We start from the raw sequence: 21,631 nt of genomic DNA on the forward strand, positions 1-21,631 counted from the left end.
TTACTGTATAATAATACGTTCTTTGGACCAAAACATGGGTGCACTTTGTTTTATGGATTCTAACGAACAAAACGATATGCAAGACTGGATGTTTCTGTTCATGTATGAAGTAACACGACAGAAAAGGTAGGAACTAGCATACTGTACTGTATTTGTACTGTTGTTAAACATTAAGAAACTAGTCGCTGTGATAATTCAATCCTAAATTGCTTTATACCATTTGAATCGTCGGACTTAAAGGTTTTATTTCGTATAAGTTTTGTCAGACTTTATTCAAAATTTCCAGACGATCTTTGGTGAAATATCTGAAAATACAATTATTGGGTCGACCGCGGAACCGTGTTTTTTGTTGACAGCATTGGTGAGAAAATTAGTTTTGTAACATCAGACATGATACAGCAGTTTTCTTCTCTTAAAGCCCAGACTTCTCTTTTACAGAATCAATGGGTGTGTTAGCTAAGACATAATGCTGCTTATGACACTTTGTCAGTCTTAGAATATCTATAGTTTCTCTCATGTCACCAGTCAAAGTCTGCAGTCAAACTAAACTACAGCAGCAGCATCCTCCCCAGCCTACCTACCTGGAAACCTCCTCAATAGACTGCACTATGTCCAGAAAGTGGACTGGCTCACTTCAAAATCCTGTTACAGTTCACAGTCTGAACACACTCAGTCTGACTTTAACTTGTGTGTGTGTGTGTGTGTGTGACGGAGACTCACGGTGGACAGCGAGGCCGATGAGTCCAGCCAGCAGGAAAACACTGAGCAGCCCCAGACAGAGAACAACAGCTCCATGAAATCTGCTCTCTGAGCTCCTGGGACCTGAACAACACAGGAAAGACCAGTGAATCCAGTCACTGATACGTCAGTCAGAAGAGACAATGATACACATTGATTCAGAGCTCAGTCTGTCTGACTGGACATTTTTACCTGTCTGCTTTCTTGAAGTTATTTTGTCATCAGAGTCCAGATGTGAAACATTAACATAGATTTCCTCCATTGATGTTGATTATTTTATCAGGCGTCAGCTCTGCAGCCCGGGCTGTGTGGTGTGTGAAAGAGAAACTACTGACACCATCAAAAACAAATTCTGACAGTTTGAGGAAGTAACAAGTTATTAAGACTACAGATACATATGTACAGTGGGTACGGAAAGTATTCAGACCCCTTTAAATTTTTCACTCTTTGTGTCATTGCAGCCATTTGCCAAAATCAAAAAAGTTAATTTTATTTCTCATTAATGTACACTCAGCACCCCATCTTGACAGAAAAAAACAGAAATGTAGAAATTTTTGCAAATTTATTACAAAAGAAAAACTGAAATATCACATGGTCATAAGTATTCAGACCCTTTGCAGTGACACTCATATTTAACTCACATGCTGTCCATTTCTTCTGATCCTCCTTGAGATGGTTCTGCTCCTTCATTGGAGTCCAGCTGTGTTTAATTAAACTGATTGGACTTGATTAGGAAAGGCACACACCTGTCTATATAAGACCTTACAGCTCACAGTGCATGTCAGAGCAAATGAGAATCATGAGGTCGAAGGAACGGCCCAAGGAGCTCAGAGACAGAATTGTGGCAAGGCACAGATCTGGCCAAGGTTACACAAGAATTTCTGCAGCACTCAAGGTTCCTAAGAGCACAGTGGCCTCCATAATCCTCAAATGGAAAAAGTTTGGGATGACCAGAACTCTTCCTAGACCTGGCCGTCCAGCCAAACTGAGCAATCGTGGGAGAAGAGCCTTGGTGAGAGAGGTAAAGAAGAACCCAAAGATCACTGTGGCTGAGCTCCAGAGATGCAGTAGGGAGATGGGAGAAAGTTCCACAAAGTCAACTATCACTGCAGCCCTCCACCAGTCGGGGCTTTATGGCAGAGTGGCCCGACGGAAGCCTCTCCTCAGTGCAAGACACATGAAAGCCTGCATAGAGTTTGCCAAAAAACACATGAAGGACTCCCAGACTATGAGAAATAAGATTCTCTGGTCTGATGAGACCAAGATTGAACTTTTTGGCGTTAATTCTAAGCGGTATGTGTGGAGAAAACCAGGCACTGCTCATCACCTGCCCAATACAATCCCTACAGTGAAACATGGTGGTGGGAGCATCATGTTGTGGGGGTGTTTTTCAGCTGCAGGGACAGGACGACTGGTTGCAATTGAAGGAAAGATGAATGTGGCCAAGTACAGAGATATCCTGGAAGAAAACCTCTTCCAGAGTCCTCAGGACCTCAGACTGGGCCGAAGGTTCACCTTTCAACAGGACAATGACCCTAAGCACACAGCTAAAATAACAAAGGAGTGGCTTCGGAACAACTCTGTGACCGTTCTTGACTGGCCCAGCCAGAGCCCTGACCTAAACCCAATTGAGCATCTCTGGAGAGACCTGAAAATGGCTGTCCACCAACGTTCACCATCCAACCTGACAGAACTGGAGAGGATCTGCAAGGAAGAAAGGCAGAGGATCCCCAAATCCAGGTGTGAAAAACTTGTTGCATCATTCCCAAGAAGACTGTACTAGCTCAAAAGGGTGCTTCTACTCAATACTGAGCACAGGGTCTGAATACTTAAGACCATGTGATATTTCAGTTTTTCTTTTTTAATAAATTTGCAAAAATTTCTACATTTCAGTTTTTTTCTGTCAAGATGGGGTGCTGAGTGTACATTAATGAGAAATAAAATGAACTTTTTTGATTTTGGCAAATGGCTGCAATGACACAAAGAGTGAAAAATTTAAAGGGGTCTGAATACTTTCCGTACCCACTGTATATGTAACCTAACATCCAGCCCTCATTTCCTTGCTTGAGGTGTTATCAAATCTTTTCTGCTGCTTGACAGAGAGTATTGAAGATGTGGATGGCTTTTTCCAGCCAACAAGAGAAGAGGTCTTCAACCAACTCCTCTTGTTGGACATATCTTGTGTATTTTAACACCAGCTGTAAGAGAGTTCAGGGGATGGAGGGGACAGAAGGGATAAAGACAGAAAAACAGAGAACACCAAACAGCAAAAAACAACAACTGTATAATTTGTGCACACAACATAAACAACATCGATATTCATGCCCTGTTCAGCTCTACAGTGTGAGACATTGACAGTGATAACACTGCAACACAACATTGCTAACAATAATAAGAGTCAAGCAAACAATAATAAAGACTTATAATAATAACTTTATGTTAACAATACAATCTACAGTGTCAGCAATGATACACAGAGATGACAACCACTGTAAAACGTGCATGTGAGTATGTGAATGTGTGCAAGAGTATACGTGCGTGTGTGTGTGTCAATGTGTGTGTGTGTGTGTGTGAACGTGTGTGTGCGAGAACCTCTGACAGGTCATTGCATCTAGACTGAAACACTGAAATCCCACCAGGTGCTGATCTGTTTACCTATAGAATCAATGATGATACAGTGGATGAAAATGAGACTTAAAGAAACGTGTGAATACTTGATAAAAGATTTTAATTCTGCTCATGATTACACAAAAAGCCACAACCAACTTAAGATCAACCATCAGCATCACAAAGACCATTATGACAAGTGACAGGCTACATGAAGCTCAGCTCTGAGAACTTTCTTTTCATGGAAGAAATACTACGAATACTGTCTTAAATAGCTGTAGTTTAAAAAACTGGACACATCCATGGATCTATCATGAAAAGTATTTACAAATGTATTGTTATAAAACTCTTTCAAAGCTAAGCCATTTTTTCACAGATCCATTGCAGAATGCTGTTACACCGAAGATCGTTCCAGTTTTCATCTGCTTTTTTCGCATGGTATAAATGTCCACAGTCCTCCTCACCTAACCGTTGATCTTTATTACCATTATTTGGCTGACCAGGGAACCAGTACCTGCAGGTTAATAAACAAGTGTTCACAGCATGTTCCAGGTTCCCTAAGTGCTCCAGAACAAAATAAAACAAACACATCAGGTGATGAGGATTAAGGTTGGTAGTATCAAGGATTCATGCTCAGTAAAATTGGATTTTTGGAACCAACCACTGAAGTCGACAATGAGTTGACATTATTTCTCTGTTCAGCAGCTGCTCTCACAAGAAATGTTTGCAATCAGAATAATTTCTAGTAGGTTGATTCCAATAACCTTTTTTACATTAATTCAAGAAATGAACATAGTTATGTGCAGCTATAACTGCAGACGTGTCAATATTTAAATAATGTGTAAAACACTTCCTGTCTTACTTCACAGTCAGTGCAGTCCCATCAGCCCATTTCCAGGTGCCCTCAGTCTCTATGTCATTCAAACCAAGCCAAGTGTCTTTCTTGTTGAGTGCACTGACAAATACCTGTTCAAGACAAAGGAAAGACGCCTGTGTTTGTATTTTAGTTTAATTTTAAAGTGCACACAAGCTTGGCCTTCTGACCACAACACTGAACCACAGCCTCACGTCACAAGTCTACAAGCTGCTCTGCAAAGCTACAGGACAGACTCATCCACCCCGTGACGTCTGGCTGAACAGGGTCAGTTTAACAACAGGACCCTGGGCCCTGAAGCTCAGAGAGAAAAGTTCATAAGTCAACTGTGTTTAGAAAGGGAGGGGGGGACAGGATACCCAGCAGAGTTTAAGTCCTAACCACAAACCATTTATGAATGCTGTACAAGATAAACCAGATGCATGTTCCTGGCAGATGTTGTGATACTACTTTCTGATAAGGCACCATTTATAAAGGCTGCACAGACTGTGATTAATCCAACAGTTGATTGTTATTAGTAGTACTGAAGCCATGTATAAAAACAAGTGGACTGGTTGACTTACCTGTTCTTCATAACTGTCTATGGTCACCAGTTCTGCTTCTCTGTCTCTGCAGTCTTGTCTGCCTTTGTCCCAAGAACCAGACTGAGTGGAGAGGAGATAACAGCTACACCTGAACATGGTCCATCCTGCAGGACATGATTTCTCTGCCAGAAACAGCACATAAAAGATATTAAGGATCAGACCAGACCCATGAACCATGATGTACTGGACAACGGACAATGGATTCAAACTAGTGTGACCCAGAATAGAACAGAATATTTGTCAGTCACATAGAAAGATGTTGATTCTCCTCACTTTTACTACTCACCACACATGATGGCAAACAAAATAAAGACAATAGACAGTACGTTTCTATTAAACTCAGGAGAATCTGATGAGGAAGTGAAAGTTTAAGAAATACAGAAGTGAAGATTCATCCTGCCATAAATAACTGGTAAAGACTCACTTTGTTTGGACAAACTCTTAAGTCTGTTCGTCTCTTCAGTCAGTTGGATGAGGCTGGTGTTCAGCAGGTCTCTCTCTTTAGTCATGGAGGAAATGTGGTTAATACTGTCCTGGAGACGCTCAGTCAGGTTGGCTTTGATAGTGGAGAGTTCTGCAGCTGAACGACGTACTGAGACTCCATCTGCAACCAATGAAGAAACATGTTTCTTCTACTGAATAATTAAGTGAAGTAAAACAACCTTACACACTCACACTCACTCCTATGGGCAATTTAGAGTCACCAATCAACCTGACATACATGTTTTTGGACTGTGGGAGGAAACCAGAGTACCTGGAGAAAACCCACAAAAGCACAGGGAGAACATGCAAACTCCACACAGAAAGGCCCCTGATGGGTTTCAAACCAGGAACCTTCTTGCTGTGAGGCAACAGTGCTAACCACTAACGCACTGTGCTGTCCAAAAAACAAACATCCAATTCAAGATAACACCAACACAAAACATAGAACTATTGGGCTTGATATGAAAACCTAAAGTGGAACATTAGAAAAAGAGCAGAAAACAAAAACTTATAAATTTGTGATTGTCAATGAGACACTGATGAGATTTCCTGCATGTGTCACAAGTATCCAAGGTGATTTGTGTTGTCTCTGCAGCACAGCAGGCTTTACTAAACATGTTAAACATTAGACTTGTGGGTTTCAGTTCTTTAACATTGAGCAGTAAGTGTTGTCTCACACCTTCAAAAGACATCTTGTGTCACATTGAACCATTACTTCCTTTGAAACAGGAAATCTAAGAGTCATCAGAAAAAGGCAAAGACTGACTGGTTAAAGTTGTCCTCTGTGGGTCAATTAAAATGTTTGGATTTTAATTAAACCACAATTAAAATCTGCTGCTGCTCCACCACCTCAAGATGTTCCGGGATTAAAGGAGCGAAACATCAGTGAAGGGTGACTCCGGGCTGACAATCCTGCAGCTGGCCCCGTTGGCACTGGAGGAGGTGCTTCAGGCAGACATGCCTAGCAGCTAAAGATAACTGTGCTGACAACATGTTAACAATACAATCTACAGTGTCAGCAATGATACACAGAGATGACAACCACTGCAAAACGTGCATGTGAGTATGTGAATGTGTGCAAGAGTATAAGTGTGTGTTACAGTGTTTCTGTTTGTTGATTCACTTCATTTAAAAAGTGTTTTTTGTTGACAGCATTGGTGAGAAAATTAGTTTTGTAACATCAGACATGATACAGCAGTTTTCTTCTCTTAAAGCCCAGACTTGTCTTCTACAGAATCAATGGGTGTGTTAGCTAAGACATAATGCTGCTTATGACACTTTGTCTTAGAATATCTATAGTTTCTCTCATGTCACCAGTCAAAGTCTGCAGTCAAACTAAACTACAGCAGCAGCATCCTCCCCAGCCTACCTACCTGGAAACCTCCTCAATAGACTGCACTATGTCCAGAAAGTGGACTGGCTCACTTCAAATTCCTGCTACAGGATTCAGCTTCACAGTCTGAACACACTCAGTCTGACTTTAACTTGTGTGTGTGTGTGTGTGTGTGTGAAGGAGACTCACGGTGGACAGCGAGGCCGATGAGTCCAGCCAGCAGGAAAACACTGAGCAGCCCCAGACAGAGAACAACAGCTCCATGAAATCTGCTCTCTGAGCTCCTGGGACCTGAACAACACAGGAAAGACCAGTGAATCCAGTCACTGATACATCAGTCAGAAGAGACAATGATACACATTGATTCAGAGCTCAGTCTGTCTGACTGGACATTTTTACCTGTCTGCTTTCTTGAAGTTATTTTGTCATCAGAGTCCAGATGTGAAACATTAACATAGATTTCCTCCATTGATGTTGATTATTTTATCAGGCGTCAGCTCTGCAGCCCAGGCTGTGTGGTGTGTGAAGGAGAAACTACTGACACCAAGAACAAATTCTGACAGTTTGAGGAAGTAACAAGTTATTAAGACTACAGATACATATGTATATTTAACCTAACATCCAGCCCTCATTTCCTTGCTTGAGGTGTTATCAAACCTTTTCTGCTGCTTGACAGAGAGTATTGAAGATGTGGATGGCTTTTTCCAGCCAACAAGAGAAGATGTCTTCAACCAACTCCTCTTGTTGAACATATCTTGTGTATTTTAACACCAGCTGTATGAAGGTTCAGGGGATGGAGGGGACAGAAGGGATAAAGACAGAAAAACAGAGAACACCAAACAGCAAAAAACAACAACTGTATAATTTGTGCACACAACATAAACAACATCGATATTCATGCCCTGTTCAGCTCTACAGTGTGAGACACTGACAGTGATAACACTGCAACACAACATTGCTAACAATAATAAGAGTCAAGCAAACAATAATAAAGACTTATAATAATAACTTTATGTTAACAATACAATCTACAGTGTCAGCAATGATACACAGAGATGACAACCACTGTAAAATGTGCATGTGAGTATGTGAATGTGTGCAAGAGTATACGTGCGTGTGTGTGTCAACGTGTGTGTGCGAGAACCTCTGACAGGTCATTGCATCTAGACTGAAACACTTAAATCCCACCAGGTGCTGATCTGTTTACCTGTAGAATCAATGATGATACAGTGGATGAAAATGAGACTTAAGGAAACGTGTGAATACTTGATAAAAGATTTTAATTCTGCTCATGATTACGCAAAAAGCCACAACCAACTTAAGATCAACCATCAGCATCACAAAGACCATTATGACAAGTGACAAGTGAAACCATTGATTATTCCAGTGAAAAGCTCAAACACTGAAGGCATCTACATGCTGAAGTGCTCTGTCAGCTGATGAACACAATAAAACAACTGATGAGAGGTTTAACACATAATCACTTCAAGGACGACAAACAGAAAAATGCCATTTAATAACAAAAGCCTCCAGCACAATTTAGCTGATGTATGTTTACAAGTTTAACACCAGTGTTAAGCCATTTTCTCACAGATCCATCGCAGAGAAGCGTCACATGACAGGTCGTTCCAGTTCTTTGTAATTTTCTTGCCAGTTTGTATATGTGCACAGTCTTCTTCTCCGCAATTTGGATCTCCACCACCATTGTCAGGCTGGTTTGCGTCCCAGTAACTGACAAGTCAAAGCACAAATATTCTACTTATTCTACATTTTTCTGGCAAACATTTCTACTGTACTAAATCCTGTTTTTTTCCATGGGGTTCCTTAGAGTTTTATTTGTACGTTCTCAGAGGAAGCTGCTCTACTTGTAGTTTTAAATCATCTGACCCACACATTCAACTATAGATCGTTATGTTTCCTAAAGTCTTTTTTGTCCCAAATCCAAACTTTCACATCATGAAGTGAATTTATTGTGATGGGTAACAACAAATAAATGAGGTTGTATCACTGACAGGGTATCAGATCAGAAGACAGTTCTGTGTGTCATGTGGAAGGCATGGACAAAAATCATATGTTGATTGATTAGAGCACATGTTGCACTAAATAATAAAATACTCCGGAGTCTAACACATTTCAGACTAACCTTGTAGTCAATGAACTTCCATCAATCCATTTCCAGGTGCCCTCCACTTCCTTGTCAGTCAAACCAATCCAACTCCAGGTATCCACTGGAGCCAAGTCAGACAGGAACACCTGTTTCAGTAATTAAAACATAATCTTTACCTTTATCAATGGCTAATGTGGCACCTAGTAGTAGTAGTAGTAGTATATATATATATATATATATATATGTATCTATGAGTCCTTGTTGTTTGTTTCCACTAAAGATGCATGTTGTACAGTCACTCTTTGTCAGAAAAAGAAGATTTCAGAGAAATTCAAAGCCCAATATTGACATAAAATTCATGTACATGCTGAGTTTATGGAAATGTCTGAACACAACTGTGCCAGCAAAAGATGTTGAGGAACAACAGAAGTGAATTTCAGTAAATCAGTGTAAATAAGAGGTGTTTCTCTGAGTGAGAAAGACAAACAAACATAAACAAACGCTGTGTACCTGTTCTTCCCGACTGTCTATGACCACCAGATCTGCTCCTCTGTCTCTGCAGTCCTGTCTGCCTTTATCCCAGGAGCCACTGTCGACAGAGAGGAGATAACAAGTACGCCCAAACATCTTCCATCCTGCAGGACAACATCTGTCTTCTGTATAAAAAAATGAAATGCTAAAAATCAGACTGAGTGGACGGACTCTTTAATACCTTTCACTCTGTTTTAATTTGGCACAGCTGTTTTTCCATGAAGTCTCAGGTCTAATATCAAATGTTGTTTTCTTTACCTAACTCATCCTTATGTTTTATAAAGTAGAAAGAAAAAATATTTGTCATCAAATCATGACAAATCATAATTGTCATTAACAAAGTCAATGTCAAACCCATGCACATGTAGTTCAGTGTTCAAGATGCAACACAGATATCAAGACTTAGTAAGACAGAAATCATATTAAAGACTGGACCAAAACTCTACTCTTGCTGTACATTACATGTAAATTACTGTATATATTAAGGCCTTAGTTTATTAAGGAGTTTATTAATTATTTGAACTGATAAGCTAATGGTAATGGTCAGACATACTATGCTGATGTGTTTTTAATTACACCTGGACCTTTCCTGCTGTGCCAGATGTTTGGTAACACACCTGTTGACTGTAGACACAGAACTGACATTACAGACCATATCATCTGACTTTGTTTTCATCATGAGACAGTTGGTGTGCAGTGATATATAACACTTACTCGGCCAGTCTGACTTTTCAGTCATCGCAGTGAGCTGGGCCCTCAGCTCAGTCAGGTTGTTTTCCATGTGTTTTGAGATGGTCCTCAGCAGGTCTCTCTCTTCAAACAGGGACAGAATCTTGTCATAACTGGCCTGAAGAAGCTCAGTCAAGTTGTTTTTGACAGCAGAGACTTCTGTAGCTGAACACTGCATGGAGTTATAATCTAGAATGAAGCAAGAGGCACATTTAGTATCTGCAGCTCTCCCCTTTGCCCTTAAACCAGCAGCAGTTCTCTCTGGTTTAACCAGCACACAGTTTCTCCTGGTACTTTGCAGCACCTTGGAGAAGCTGCTGCAGTTCTTCTGTAGGTTCAGGCTGTCCCATTGATTCTGTAGAAGAGAAGTCTGGGCTTTAAGAGAAGAAAACTGCTGTATCATGTCTGATGTTACAAAACTAATTTTCTCACCAATGCTGTCAACAAAAAACACTTTTTAAATGAAGTGAATCAACAAACAGAAAAACTTTAATGGACATGTGTTTAACATAATTTGTCAAATAATAATAAATCAGTCTGAACACCAGTAAGCACTTTTTCACTATAAGTAGGAAATGAAAACCCTCCAATGAAAACATATAAGTTTATAACATATAATAATTTATTATTATTATTATTAAGTTCTAATGAGACGTTTTTAAAGTGACCCCAAATTGAATCTTTTCTTTATTGTTGTTCAGATTAAAACATCTAGTTTTTAAGATTTCCCTTTTCAGAGGTGATTCGGTCAGTGTGACACAAACTGTCTTTTGAAGGGATGACAAAGTGCTTCCTGTTAAAGTAAAGTGAAACCCACAAGAGTCTGATGTCTGATATTTATAGTAAACCAGCTTGTGCTGCAGGGCCAACCCTGCACAAATCAGCTCGACTTTAAATCAGTTTTTTATTTCTGCTGTTTTTGTAAAGTTCTGATTGAGTCTTTTTAAATCAAACCCTTTTTTTAATGTTAAACCCAGTAGTTTTATATTTTGTATTGCTGCCATGTTTGAATATTAGTGCAGGTTGCATCTGTCACATATATTCTGTCACACAACATTCGCTCCAATGCTGAAAAGTCCAAACAAACATCTAGAGACTGAGTCACGGCAGCTGGACCTCTGGTTTTTAGGCCGAAACGTTTCACTACTCATCCAGTTATCTTCTTCTTCTGACTAATTTCACCTGTTATCCAGCAGTGAGTTGTGTCTGAAAGTATTGTGTAGGACACAGGTCAGACTGCTGCCAGTGTTACTGCTGTGTGATCATTTTAATTCTTGCATGAGTATGATGCAGTTTTAAAACTTCTTTGAATAACACTGCAGACATGACCTCTGACTGTGTGATTGGTTTATTCTGTGGACTTGAATCAACTTGTCTCAGTTCAAACATGTTCTCAGTCTTCACAGGTCTACACTGCTGCATCATTACATCATTACTGCTACTGCAGCTCTGTCTGATCATTTTGTCTCTTCTTCCTTATTTTGTTACTGTATCTGATGCATTTATTGAGGTACGTATGTGCAGTTTTTTAAACTACAGCTACTTAAGACAGTATTCGTAGTATTTCTTCCATGAAAAGGAAGTTCTCAGATGCTGAGCTTCATGTAGCCTGTCACTTGTCATAATGGCCTTTGTGATGCTGATGGTTGATCTTAAGTTGGTTGTGGCTTTTTGCGTAATCATGAGCAGAATTAAAATCTTTTATCAAGTATTCACACGTTTCTTTAAGTCTCATTTTCATCCATTGTATCATCATTGATTCTACAGGTAAACAGATCAGCACCTGGTGGGATTTAAGTGTTTCAGTCTAGATGCAGTGACCTGTCAATGATCTCTCACCCTCATGCTGTAGTGCAGAGGGATGTTCAACAGGCGACATTTCCAATAGAACATCTTAGGACAGTAGTCCTGTATCTACAGAGCAGCAGATGATGCCTGACACTGTCCTCACCACATAAACAGCACTAGTCATTGTTCAATGCCTAAAACGTTATGTGTAGCTGCAGGACCTAACAAGGAGTACAGAAACAGCACTGTTAAAAGTTACCAACAATCTTCTCTTAGCCTCAAATAATGGACTTGTTTCTATACTTGTCCTCCTAGACCTTAGTGCTGCATTCGACACTATTCACCACAACATCTTATTACAAAGACTGGAGCATGTGACTGGTATCAGAGGAACAGCGTTAAATTGGTTCCAATCCTATTTATCGGACAGATTCCAGTTTGTTCATGTCCTTGATGAACCTTCCACACGAACAAAATTTAGTTATGGAGTTCCACAAGGCTCTGTGCTAGGACCGATTCTGTTCACTCTGTACATGCTTCCTTTAGGCTATGTCTTTAGGAAGCACTCTATTAATTACCACAGCTATGCAGATGACACTCAGTTGTATCTATCTATTAAACCTGTTAACACAAACCAGTTAACCAGACTTTAGGCCTGTCTAACTGACATAAAGACCTGGATGGCCAGTAACTTTTTACTTTTAAACCCAGAGAAAACAGAAGTCATTGTATCAACTTGTGTGTGTGTGTGTGTGTGTGTGTGTGGGAAGGAGACTCACGGTGGACAGCGAGGCCGATGAGTCCAGCCAGCAGGAAAACACTGAGCAGCCCCAGACAGAGAACAACAGCTCCATGAAATCTGCTCTCTGAGCTCCTGGGACCTGAACAACACAGGAAAGACCAGTGAATCCAGTCAAACATATAACAAACCAGTTGATAATAAATTAGGGCTGTCAAAATTAACACAAACTCATTTTAATGGTACTAATTTTATTAACGCGCGATTAACGCATTTCCTGTTTGGCCCGTGGCCTAACCCAAAGTAGGAGAAATTGAAAATACCATAGACAGTAAAGAGTGAAGCAGCAAACACAAATGGAGAAAGATAAAGGTCTTCTGAACAGATAGTTAGCAACACCTGCCACATCCACACCTTGTGAAAGATTGTTTTCACTGTCAGGGCATGTTGTTCAGAAAAAGTGAGCTGCCCTGTCATCTGAAAATATAAATAGGCTCGTCTGTTTGAGCAACTAGCTCAGTGCAAAGAAAGAGAAAGACCGTCTTTGAAATATGACCATGTTCTTTACGCTGTAGGTTTAGGGTAGTTTCACTAATAATAAACGTACATTTGCATAAAGCATCTATGTTTGTCCATGCCCACGTTGATTAGAGTATTAAGAACTTGAAAAGTATTAATTTAAGGTACATTTAGAACAGATAACAATGTGCGATTAAGTTGCGATTAATCACGAGTTAACTCATGACGATGATTAAATATTTGAATCGATTGACAGCCCTATAATAAATATTTAGGCTCAGCTCCATCTCTCTGACTGAACAGTCTTACCTGTGTTTGGTGAAGGTTTGACATTAACACAAATTTCCTCCATTGCTCACGAGCTCGACTCTGCAGCAAATGATGGTTTGTGGTTTCACTAGTTCAACACTTCAGCTCCTGAGGACGTCACTTATGTGCATGCTTCTAAAAATATTGTCTACCCACATTAATATCAGACATATCACACTCAGAGAGGACTAAAACCTCTCAGTATTATGCCATTCATAGGGTAGGGGAGCTCAGTGCACCGATGGTCCTCGGGCAGTCTAGGCCTATCGCAGCATAACTAAGGGATGGTTCAGGGTTGCCTGAAGCCAGCCCTAACTATATGCTTTGTCAAAGAGGAAGGTTTTAAGTCTAGCCTTAAAAGTACAGAGAGTGTCTGCCTCCTGAAACCAGGCTGGGAACTGGTTCCACAGGAGAGGAGCTTGATAGCTAAAGGCTCTGCCTCCCATTCTGCTTTCAGAAACTCTGGGAACCACAAGTAGACCTGCACTCTGAGAGCGAAGTGGTCTATTGGGATAATATGGTACTATGAGGTCTTTAAGGTATGAAGGAGCTTGATCACGAAGGGATTTGTATGTGAGAAGAAGAACTTTAAATTCTATTCTGTATATTACAGGGAGCCAATGAAGAGAAGCTAATATAGGAGAAATATGATCTTTCTTGCTAGTTCCTGTCAGGACCCTGGCTGCGGCATTCTGGATTAACTGGAGGCTTTTTATGGAGATATTGGGACATCCAGATAGTAATGAGTTACAGTAATCTAGCCTTGAGGTAACAAATGCATGGACTAGTTTTTCTGCATCATTTTGAGACAGGATGTTCCTAATTTTGGCAATGTTGCACAGGTGAAAGAATGCAGTTCTAGAGATTTGTTTTATGTGTGAGTTAAAGGACATGTCCTGGTCAAAAATAACTCCAAGGTTTTTTACATTGGTGCTGGAGGCCAGGGCTATGCCATCTAAAGTAGCTATAATTTTAGAAAAGTTATTTCTGAGATTTTTTGGCCCAAATACAATGACTTCTGTTTTCTCTGGGTTTAAAAGTAAAAAGTTACTGGCCATCCAGGCCTTTATGTCAGTTAGACAGGCTTGAAGTCTGGTTAACTGGTTTGTGTTAACAGGTTTAATAGATAGATACAACTGAGTGTCATCTGCATAGCTGTGGTAATTAATAGAGTGCTTCCTAAAGACATAGCCTAAAGGAAGCATGTACAGAGTGAACAGAATCGGTCCTAGCACAGAGCCTTGTGGAACTCCATAACTAAATTTTGTTCGTGTGGAAGGTTCATCAAGGACATGAACAAACTGGAATCTGTCCGATAAATAGGATTGGAACCAATTTAACGCTGTTCCTCTGATACCAGTCACATGCTCCAGTCTCTGTAATAAGATGTTGTGGTCAATAGTGTTGAATGCAGCACTAAGGTCTAGGAGGACAAGTATAGAAACAAGTCCATTATTTGAGGCTAAGAGAAGATTGTTGGTAACTTTTAACAGTGCTGTTTCTGTACTCCTTGTTAGGTCCTGCAGCTACACATAACGTTTTAGGCATTGAACAATGACTAGTGCTGTTTATGTGGTGAGGACAGTGTCAGGCATCATCTGCTGCTCTGTAGATACAGGACTACTGTCCTAAGATGTTCTATTGGAAATGTCGCCTGTTGAACATCCCTCTGCACTACAGCATGAGGGTGAGAGATCATTGACAGGTCACTGCATCTAGACTGAAACACTTAAATCCCACCAGGTGCTGATCTGTTTACCTGTAGAATCAATGATGATACAATGGATGAAAATGAGACTTAAAGAAACGTGTGAATACTTGATAAAAGATTTTAATTCTGCTCATGATTACGCAAAAAGCCACAACCAACTTAAGATCAACCATCAGCATCACAAAGGCCATTATGACAAGTGACAGGCTACATGAAGTTCAGCATCTGAGAACTTCCTTTTCATGGAAGAAATACTACGAATACTGTCTTAAGTAGCTGTAGTTTAAAAAACTGCACATACGTACCTCACTAAATGCATCAGATACAGTAACAAAATAAGGAAGAAGAGACAAAATGATGAGACAGAGCTGCAGTAGCAGTAATGATGTAATGATGCAGCAGTGTAGACCTGTGAAGACTGAGAACATGTTTGAACTGAGACAAGTTGATTCAAGTCCACAGAATAAACCAATCACACAGTCAGAGGTCATGTCTGCAGTGTTATTCAAAGAAGTTTTAAAACTGCATCATACTCATGCAAGAATTAAAATGATCACACAGCAGTAACACTGGCAGCAGTCTGACCTGTGTCCTCACGTATGTAACAGTTCCTCACACTGTCTCTTTAAATTGATTGCTTATTAAAGCACTCTAATAAAAGCTGGATCTATCATGAAAAGTATTTACAAATGTATTGTTATAAAACTCTTTCAAAGCTAAGCCATTTTTTCACAGATCCATTGCAGAATGCTGTTACACCGAAGATCGTTCCAGTTTCCATCTGCTTTTGTCGCATGGTAAAAATGTCCACAGTCCTCCTCACCATATTGTGGATCTCCATTACCATTATCTGGCTGGTTCATTGTCCAGTACCTGCAGGTTAATAAACAAGTGTTCACAGCATGTTCCAGGTTCCCTAAGTGCTCCAGAACAAAATAAAACATCAGGTGATGCAGATTAAGGTTGGTAGTGTCTGAATTTTTGGTACAACCCACTGAAGTCAACATGCTGCTGCTCTCACAAGAAATGTTGATAATATTCAGTAACCAATATTCAAATATGTAAAACACTTCCTGTCTTACTTCACAGTCAGTGCAGTCCCATCAGCCCATTTCCAGGTGCCCTCAGTCTCTATGTCATTCAAACCAAGCCAAGTGTCTTTCTTGTTGAGTGCACTGACAAATACCTGTTCAAGACAAAGGAAAGATGCCTGTGTTTGTATTTTAGTTTAATTTTAAAGTGCACACAAGCTTGGCCTTCTGACCACAACACTGAACCACAGCCTCACGTCACAAGTCTACAAGCTGCTCTGCAAAGCTACAGGACAGACTCATCCACCCTGTGACGTCTGGCTGAACAGGGTCAGTTTAACAACAGGACCCTGGGCCCTGAAGCTCAGAGAGAAAAGTTCATAAGTCAACTGTGTTTAGAAAGGGAGGGGGGGACAGGATACCCAGCAGAGTTTAAGTCCTAACCACAAACCATTTATGAATGCTGTACAAGATAAACCAGATGCATGTTCCTGGCAAATGTTGTGATACTACTTTCTGATAAGGCACCATTTATAAAGGCTGCACAGACTGTGATTAATCCAACAGTTGATTGTTATTAGTAGTACTGAAGCCATGTATAAAAACAAGTGGACTGGTTGACTTACCTGTTCTTCATAACTGTCTATGGTCACCAGTTCTGCTTCTCTGTCTCTGCAGTCTTGTCTGCCTTTGTCCCAAGAACCAGCCTGAGTGGAGAGGAGATAACAGCTACACCTGAACATGGTCCATCCTGCAGGACATGATTTCTCTGCCAGAAACAGCACATAAAAGATATTAAGGATCAGACCAGACCCATGAACCATGATGTACTGGACAACGGACAATGGATTCAAACTAGTGTGACCCAGAATAGAACAGAATATTTGTCAGTCACATAGAAAGTTGTTGATTCTCCTCACTTTTACTACTCACCACACATGATGGCAAACAAAATAAAGACAATAGACAGTACGTTTCTATTAAACTCAGGAGAATCTGATGAGGAAGTGAAAGTTTAAGAAATACAGAAGTGAAGATTCATCCTGCCATAAATAACTGGTAAAGACTCACTTTGTTTGGACAAACTCTTAAGTCTGTTCGTCTCTTCAGTCAGTTGGATGAGGCTGGTGTTCAGCAGGTCTCTCTCTTTAGTCATGGAGGAAATGTGGTTAATACTGTCCTGGAGACGCTCAGTCAGGTTGGCTTTGATAGTGGAGAGTTCTGCAGCTGAACGACGTACTGAGACTCCATCTGCAACCAATGAAGAAACATGTTTCTTCTACTGAATAATTAACTGGAGTCAAAGTCTGTTATCATCAATCAGGGAACGTCAGCCTGGTGCAACAGAGCAGACTGGAGATGTTGGATTTAATCGCTGGTTTAACCTCAGGCAGTGGGCAGATACTACACAACAGTAAACTCCCCAAATCCTTTGAGACACAACCCACTGCTGGATAACAGGTAAAAGTGTTTGCTTGGACTTTTCAACACTGGAGCAAATGTTGTGTGACTGAATATATGTGAGTGATACAACCTGCACCAGTTTCAAACATGGACTAAAATATGGCACTAACACAAAACATAGAACTACTGGGCTTGATGTTGTGGCGTGCAGCAATCTAGAATCAGCCACTAGGGGCACTGTATCCTTTTGGCAGCAAACTTTTATTTAAACAGACACTAACAAGCTTCATGTGTTCCACACACCACACAACTCCAAAAAAGAAGGCTTGAACTTTTACATCCATCACGTCGGAGAACACGAGGGAGTCTAATAACAGACAACACTTCTGACTGATGGTGCAGACAAGAAAACGTTCGCCTCACATTGATTACATGGGAGACACCTAAAGGCAGCTAACAGATATGAGAACTGACACACATAACAGGCTAGCTGAACAGAAATGATTAACTATTTACAGTAACTGGCAGTGCTGCAAGGAATGCTGGGTAACCTCATCCCTTGTGCACACTACAATATGAAAACCTAAAGTGGAACATTAGAAAAAGAGCAGAAAACAAAAACTTATAAACTTGTGATTGTCAATGGGACACTGATGAGATTTCCTGCATGTGTCACAAGTATCCAATGTGATTTGTGTTGTCTCTGCAGCGCAGTTGGTTTTACTAAACATGCAAGCAAAAGATTCCCAGTTTTCTATAGGCGCGCTGTAAAATGTGAAACATGACTCCTCCCCCTCTAGCGTCGAGCGCTGCCTGCCCAGCGTTGTCAAGGCAACGTTTACAGTAAGAAGGGGGCCTTTTATAGCTAACTGTGCGTCATCCGCCATAGACTGTTATACACCGTTTGAAAGGCCTCATCATTGGCTACAAGATGCGTCAGTCACCATTGACGAACAGTGTGACTGGCTGATTCTACTGTCAATCGAAGTTAGACTATGCCCCCTGACTGGGATTTGCTCTGAGGATGTGAATTCTATTGGTTTTAGGTTAGATACGCTGTGAAACGTAACAAACAGGTTTGATTGAGGTCTCATGTGATTCACAGAAGCTTGCTATCTAAAACTTTATTGAACAAACGGACAAATCAACCGTAAAACGAAGCGGATTACGGCTTTTCATGAGGAGGACGATGGATTTATGGATTTACTGTATAATAATACGTTCTTTGGACTAAACCATGGGTGCACTATGTTCTGTGGATTCTAACTAACAAAACAATATGCAAGACTGGATGTTTCAAGATGTTTCTGTTCATGTATGAAGTAACACGACAGAAAAGGTAGGAACTAGCATACTGTACTGTATTTGTACTGTTGTTAAACATTAAGAAACTAGTCGCTGTGATAATTCAATCCTAAATTGCTTTATACCATTTGAATCGTGAGACTTTAAGGTTTTATTTCGTATAAGATTTCTCAAACGATATTCAAATTTTCCAGACGATCTTTGGTGATATATCTGAAAATACAATTATTGGGTCGACCGCAGAACCGTGTTTTTTGTTGACAGCATTGGTGAGAAAATTAGTTTTGTAACATCAGACATGATACAGCAGTTTTCTTCTCTTAAAGCCCAGACTTCTCTTCTACAGAATCAATGGGTGTGTTAGCTAAGACATAATGCTGCTTATGACACTTTGTCAGTCTTAGAATATCTATAGTTTCTCTCATGTCACCAGTCAAAGTCTGCAGTCAAACTAAACTACAGCAGCAGCATCCTCCCCAGCCTACCTACCTGGAAACCTCCTCAATAGACTGCACTATGTCCAGAAAGTGGACTGGCTCACTTCAAAATCCTGTTACAGGATTCAGCTTCACAGTCTGAACACACCCAGTCTGACTTTAACTTGTGTGTGTGTGTGTGTGTGTGAAGGAGACTCACGGTGGACAGCGAGGCCGATGAGTCCAGCCAGCAGGAAAACACTGAGCAGCCCCAGACAGAGAACAACAGCTCCATGAAATCTGCTCTCTGAGCTCCTGGGACCTGAACAACACAGGAAAGACCAGTGAATCCAGTCACTGATACATCAGTCAGAAGAGACAATGATACACATTGATTCAGAGCTCAGTCTGTCTGACTGGACATTTTTACCTGTCTGCTTTCTTGAAGTTATTTTGTCATCAGAGTCCAGATGTGAAACATTAACATAGATTTCCTCCATTGATGTTGATTATTTTATCAGGCGTCAGCTCTGCAGCCCAGGCTGTGTGGTGTGTGAAGGAGAAACTACTGACACCAAGAACAAATTCTGACAGTTTGAGGAAGTAACAAGTTATTAAGACTACAGATACATATGTATATTTAACCTAACATCCAGCCCTCATTTCCTTGCTTGAGGTGTTATCAAACCTTTTCTGCTGCTTGACAGAGAGTATTGAAGATGTGGATGGCTTTTTCCAGCCAGCAAGAGAAGAGGTCTTCAACCAACTCCTCTTGTTGGACATATCTTGTGTATTTTAACACCAGCTGTAAGAGAGTTCAGGGGATGGAGGGGACAGAAGGGATAAAGACAGAAAAACAGAGAACAACAAACAGCAAAAAACAACAACTGTATAATTTGTGCACACAACATAAACAACATCGATATTCATGCCCAGTTCAGCTCTACAGTGTGAGACATTGACAGTGATAACACTGCAACACAACATTGCTAACAATAATAAGAGTCAAGCAAACAATAATAAAGACTTATAATAATAACTTTATGTTAACAATACAATCTACAGTGTCAGCAATGATACACAGAGATGACAACCACTGTAAAACGTGCATGTGAGTATGTGAATGTGTGCAAGAGTATACGTGCGTGTGTGTGTGTCAACGTGTGTGTGTGTGTGTGTGAACGTGTGTGCGAAAACCTCTAACAGGTCATTGCATCTAGACTGAAACAACTTATTTTTTAAGATATTCATCTTTTTTCAAATTTTTTGTCCCATTGAAATGAATGGAGAGAATGTTCAAATCCTCTTCAACTTTGTCCTCTTTCAGCATTAACTGTCAGCATACTTTCAGCTATAAACGGGTCAGAAGGCATTAATCTATAAATCTTGTGTTCAGCTTTTTGATATCTGTTATGGTTTTTGATTAATCGCAGTTTATGTTTTATGGTTTTTTTAGGCCTTTTCTGTTTTACATTGGTTTCTATGGGAGCAGAATATTCACAGCTAGACTGGTGACATCATCACTAGAGTGGGAGAAGTTGTTAAATTTATTGAAATTTTTCTCTCTAACTCGCTGTCACGGCCGCAATTTTGTGTCTTCATACACCATTTTCTGCAAAGTGGTAGAGATTTCTGTCTTCTTTCAGGTAATGCTGTTCTCATTTTGATAGGACCTACGGTTTTTCCACCAGGTGGCCAAACCCACAGGTAGTGACTGCTCAATCTCTCATTCACTCCCATTATAAAAGAACTCCAGGAGGTCTGGAGAAAAACACAAATGAAGGCTGTTTCTCACTCTCCACCAATCCTTCATTTTTTGGACTATCTTCACAAAAAGTGGATCAGTCTCTTCGTTGAAGACTCCTGGCACTGTTAGTGACAGGAGTCTTTTGATACGTCTTATAGTTCTACTGTAGTTCTCAGTTTTGTGAGGTGAAGTTTTCTCAGCTTCTCCATTCTGCGTGTGTAAAACGCTGTGTCACTGTCACTCCCACTCTGGGCTCAGGTCACCATAGCAACAGCTCAAACAGCATTAGCAGAGACAACAGCTGCCTGTGGTTGGTGATTAGACTGACTGGCTGCCTTATGTCCACTGCTGCTACACATGGGGACCATTCTCAGTTCACCACAGCATGCTGCACTTTCAACATAAAAGCCTCTGTTCTAGATTCTTTCAAAATAAAAGCCAAGAAATAATAAAATGAGCTTAAAATGGACTTTGGCTACTGGCATACAGCTTTAGACACTGACTTAGTTTGTGTTTAATGTCAGCCATGGAGTCTACTTCCAAGAGGCCATGTCTGACCTTTCACAATAAAAGTCTACTTATAGGTAGGAAGTTATTATACCTTTGTAAAGTATAATGAATATTCAAAACAAAGTTTAGATTGTAATCTAAAATCACTTGAGTGTCCTGCAGCACT

At 40.4% G+C, this 21,631-nt stretch overlaps 4 protein-coding genes across 9 annotated transcripts in view; all 4 read right to left on the reverse strand.

The window, feature by feature from the left end:
* The window catches only part of LOC113123906 (CD209 antigen-like protein A), a 36,993-nt gene extending 35,862 nt beyond the window's left edge, over positions 1-1,131 (reverse strand). The window contains exons 1-2 of one of the 2 annotated variants that reach the window (XM_026296273.1): positions 931-1,131; positions 721-822 (exon numbers count right to left, since the gene is read on the reverse strand). In XM_026296273.1, the coding sequence (XP_026152058.1) occupies positions 721-822; positions 931-1,000 (172 nt within the window). In that variant the 5' untranslated portion in view covers positions 1,001-1,131. The remainder of the gene's footprint in view (positions 1-720; positions 823-930) is intronic. The other variant, XM_026296274.1, reaches the window with a different exon arrangement.
* Positions 1,132-3,167: 2,036 nt separating this feature from the next.
* On the reverse strand, positions 3,168-7,169 carry LOC113123911 (CD209 antigen-like protein C). Of its 4 annotated transcripts, XM_026296285.2 has the most exons (7): positions 7,019-7,169; positions 6,809-6,910; positions 5,228-5,407; positions 4,783-4,925; positions 4,208-4,311; positions 3,810-3,859; positions 3,168-3,393 (listed from the first exon to the last, which is right to left on the reverse strand). In XM_026296285.2, exons 1-7 carry the CDS (start codon positions 7,086-7,088, stop codon positions 3,350-3,352), a joined length of 693 nt encoding a protein of 230 aa, XP_026152070.1. In that variant the 5' UTR covers positions 7,089-7,169; the 3' UTR covers positions 3,168-3,349. The 4 variants fall into 4 exon arrangements, with proteins under 4 accessions (XP_026152070.1, XP_026152071.1, XP_026152069.1 ...); XM_026296286.2 differs by lacking the exon at positions 3,810-3,859 and having other exon boundaries at positions 3,347-3,393; XM_026296284.2 differs by lacking the exon at positions 3,168-3,393 and having other exon boundaries at positions 3,412-3,859; positions 5,228-5,395.
* Positions 7,170-8,116: 947 nt separating this feature from the next.
* LOC113123913 (C-type lectin domain family 4 member E-like) lies at positions 8,117-12,684 on the reverse strand. The gene is made up of 5 exons (XM_026296288.1): positions 12,554-12,684; positions 9,972-10,175; positions 9,237-9,382; positions 8,763-8,872; positions 8,117-8,350 (listed from the first exon to the last, which is right to left on the reverse strand). The coding sequence occupies exons 2-5, from the start codon at positions 10,162-10,164 to the stop codon at positions 8,194-8,196; spliced, it is 606 nt and encodes a 201-aa protein (XP_026152073.1). The 5' UTR covers positions 10,165-10,175; positions 12,554-12,684; the 3' UTR covers positions 8,117-8,193.
* Positions 12,685-15,534: 2,850 nt separating this feature from the next.
* LOC113123910 (CD209 antigen-like protein E) lies at positions 15,535-20,156 on the reverse strand. Of its 2 annotated transcripts, none has more exons than XM_026296281.2 (7): positions 19,897-20,156; positions 19,639-19,750; positions 19,429-19,530; positions 17,155-17,334; positions 16,710-16,852; positions 16,135-16,238; positions 15,535-15,925 (listed from the first exon to the last, which is right to left on the reverse strand). In XM_026296281.2, the coding sequence occupies exons 2-7, from the start codon at positions 19,706-19,708 to the stop codon at positions 15,769-15,771; spliced, it is 756 nt and encodes a 251-aa protein (XP_026152066.1). In that variant the 5' UTR covers positions 19,709-19,750; positions 19,897-20,156; the 3' UTR covers positions 15,535-15,768. The 2 variants fall into 2 exon arrangements, with proteins under 2 accessions (XP_026152066.1, XP_026152064.1); XM_026296279.2 differs by having other exon boundaries at positions 15,536-15,925; positions 19,639-19,773.
* Between the last annotated feature and the right edge of the window lie 1,475 nt (positions 20,157-21,631).

The sequence above is a fragment of the Mastacembelus armatus genome, chromosome 21, assembly GCF_900324485.2.
Source record: "Mastacembelus armatus chromosome 21, fMasArm1.2, whole genome shotgun sequence".
Taxonomy (NCBI): domain Eukaryota; kingdom Metazoa; phylum Chordata; class Actinopteri; order Synbranchiformes; family Mastacembelidae; genus Mastacembelus; species Mastacembelus armatus.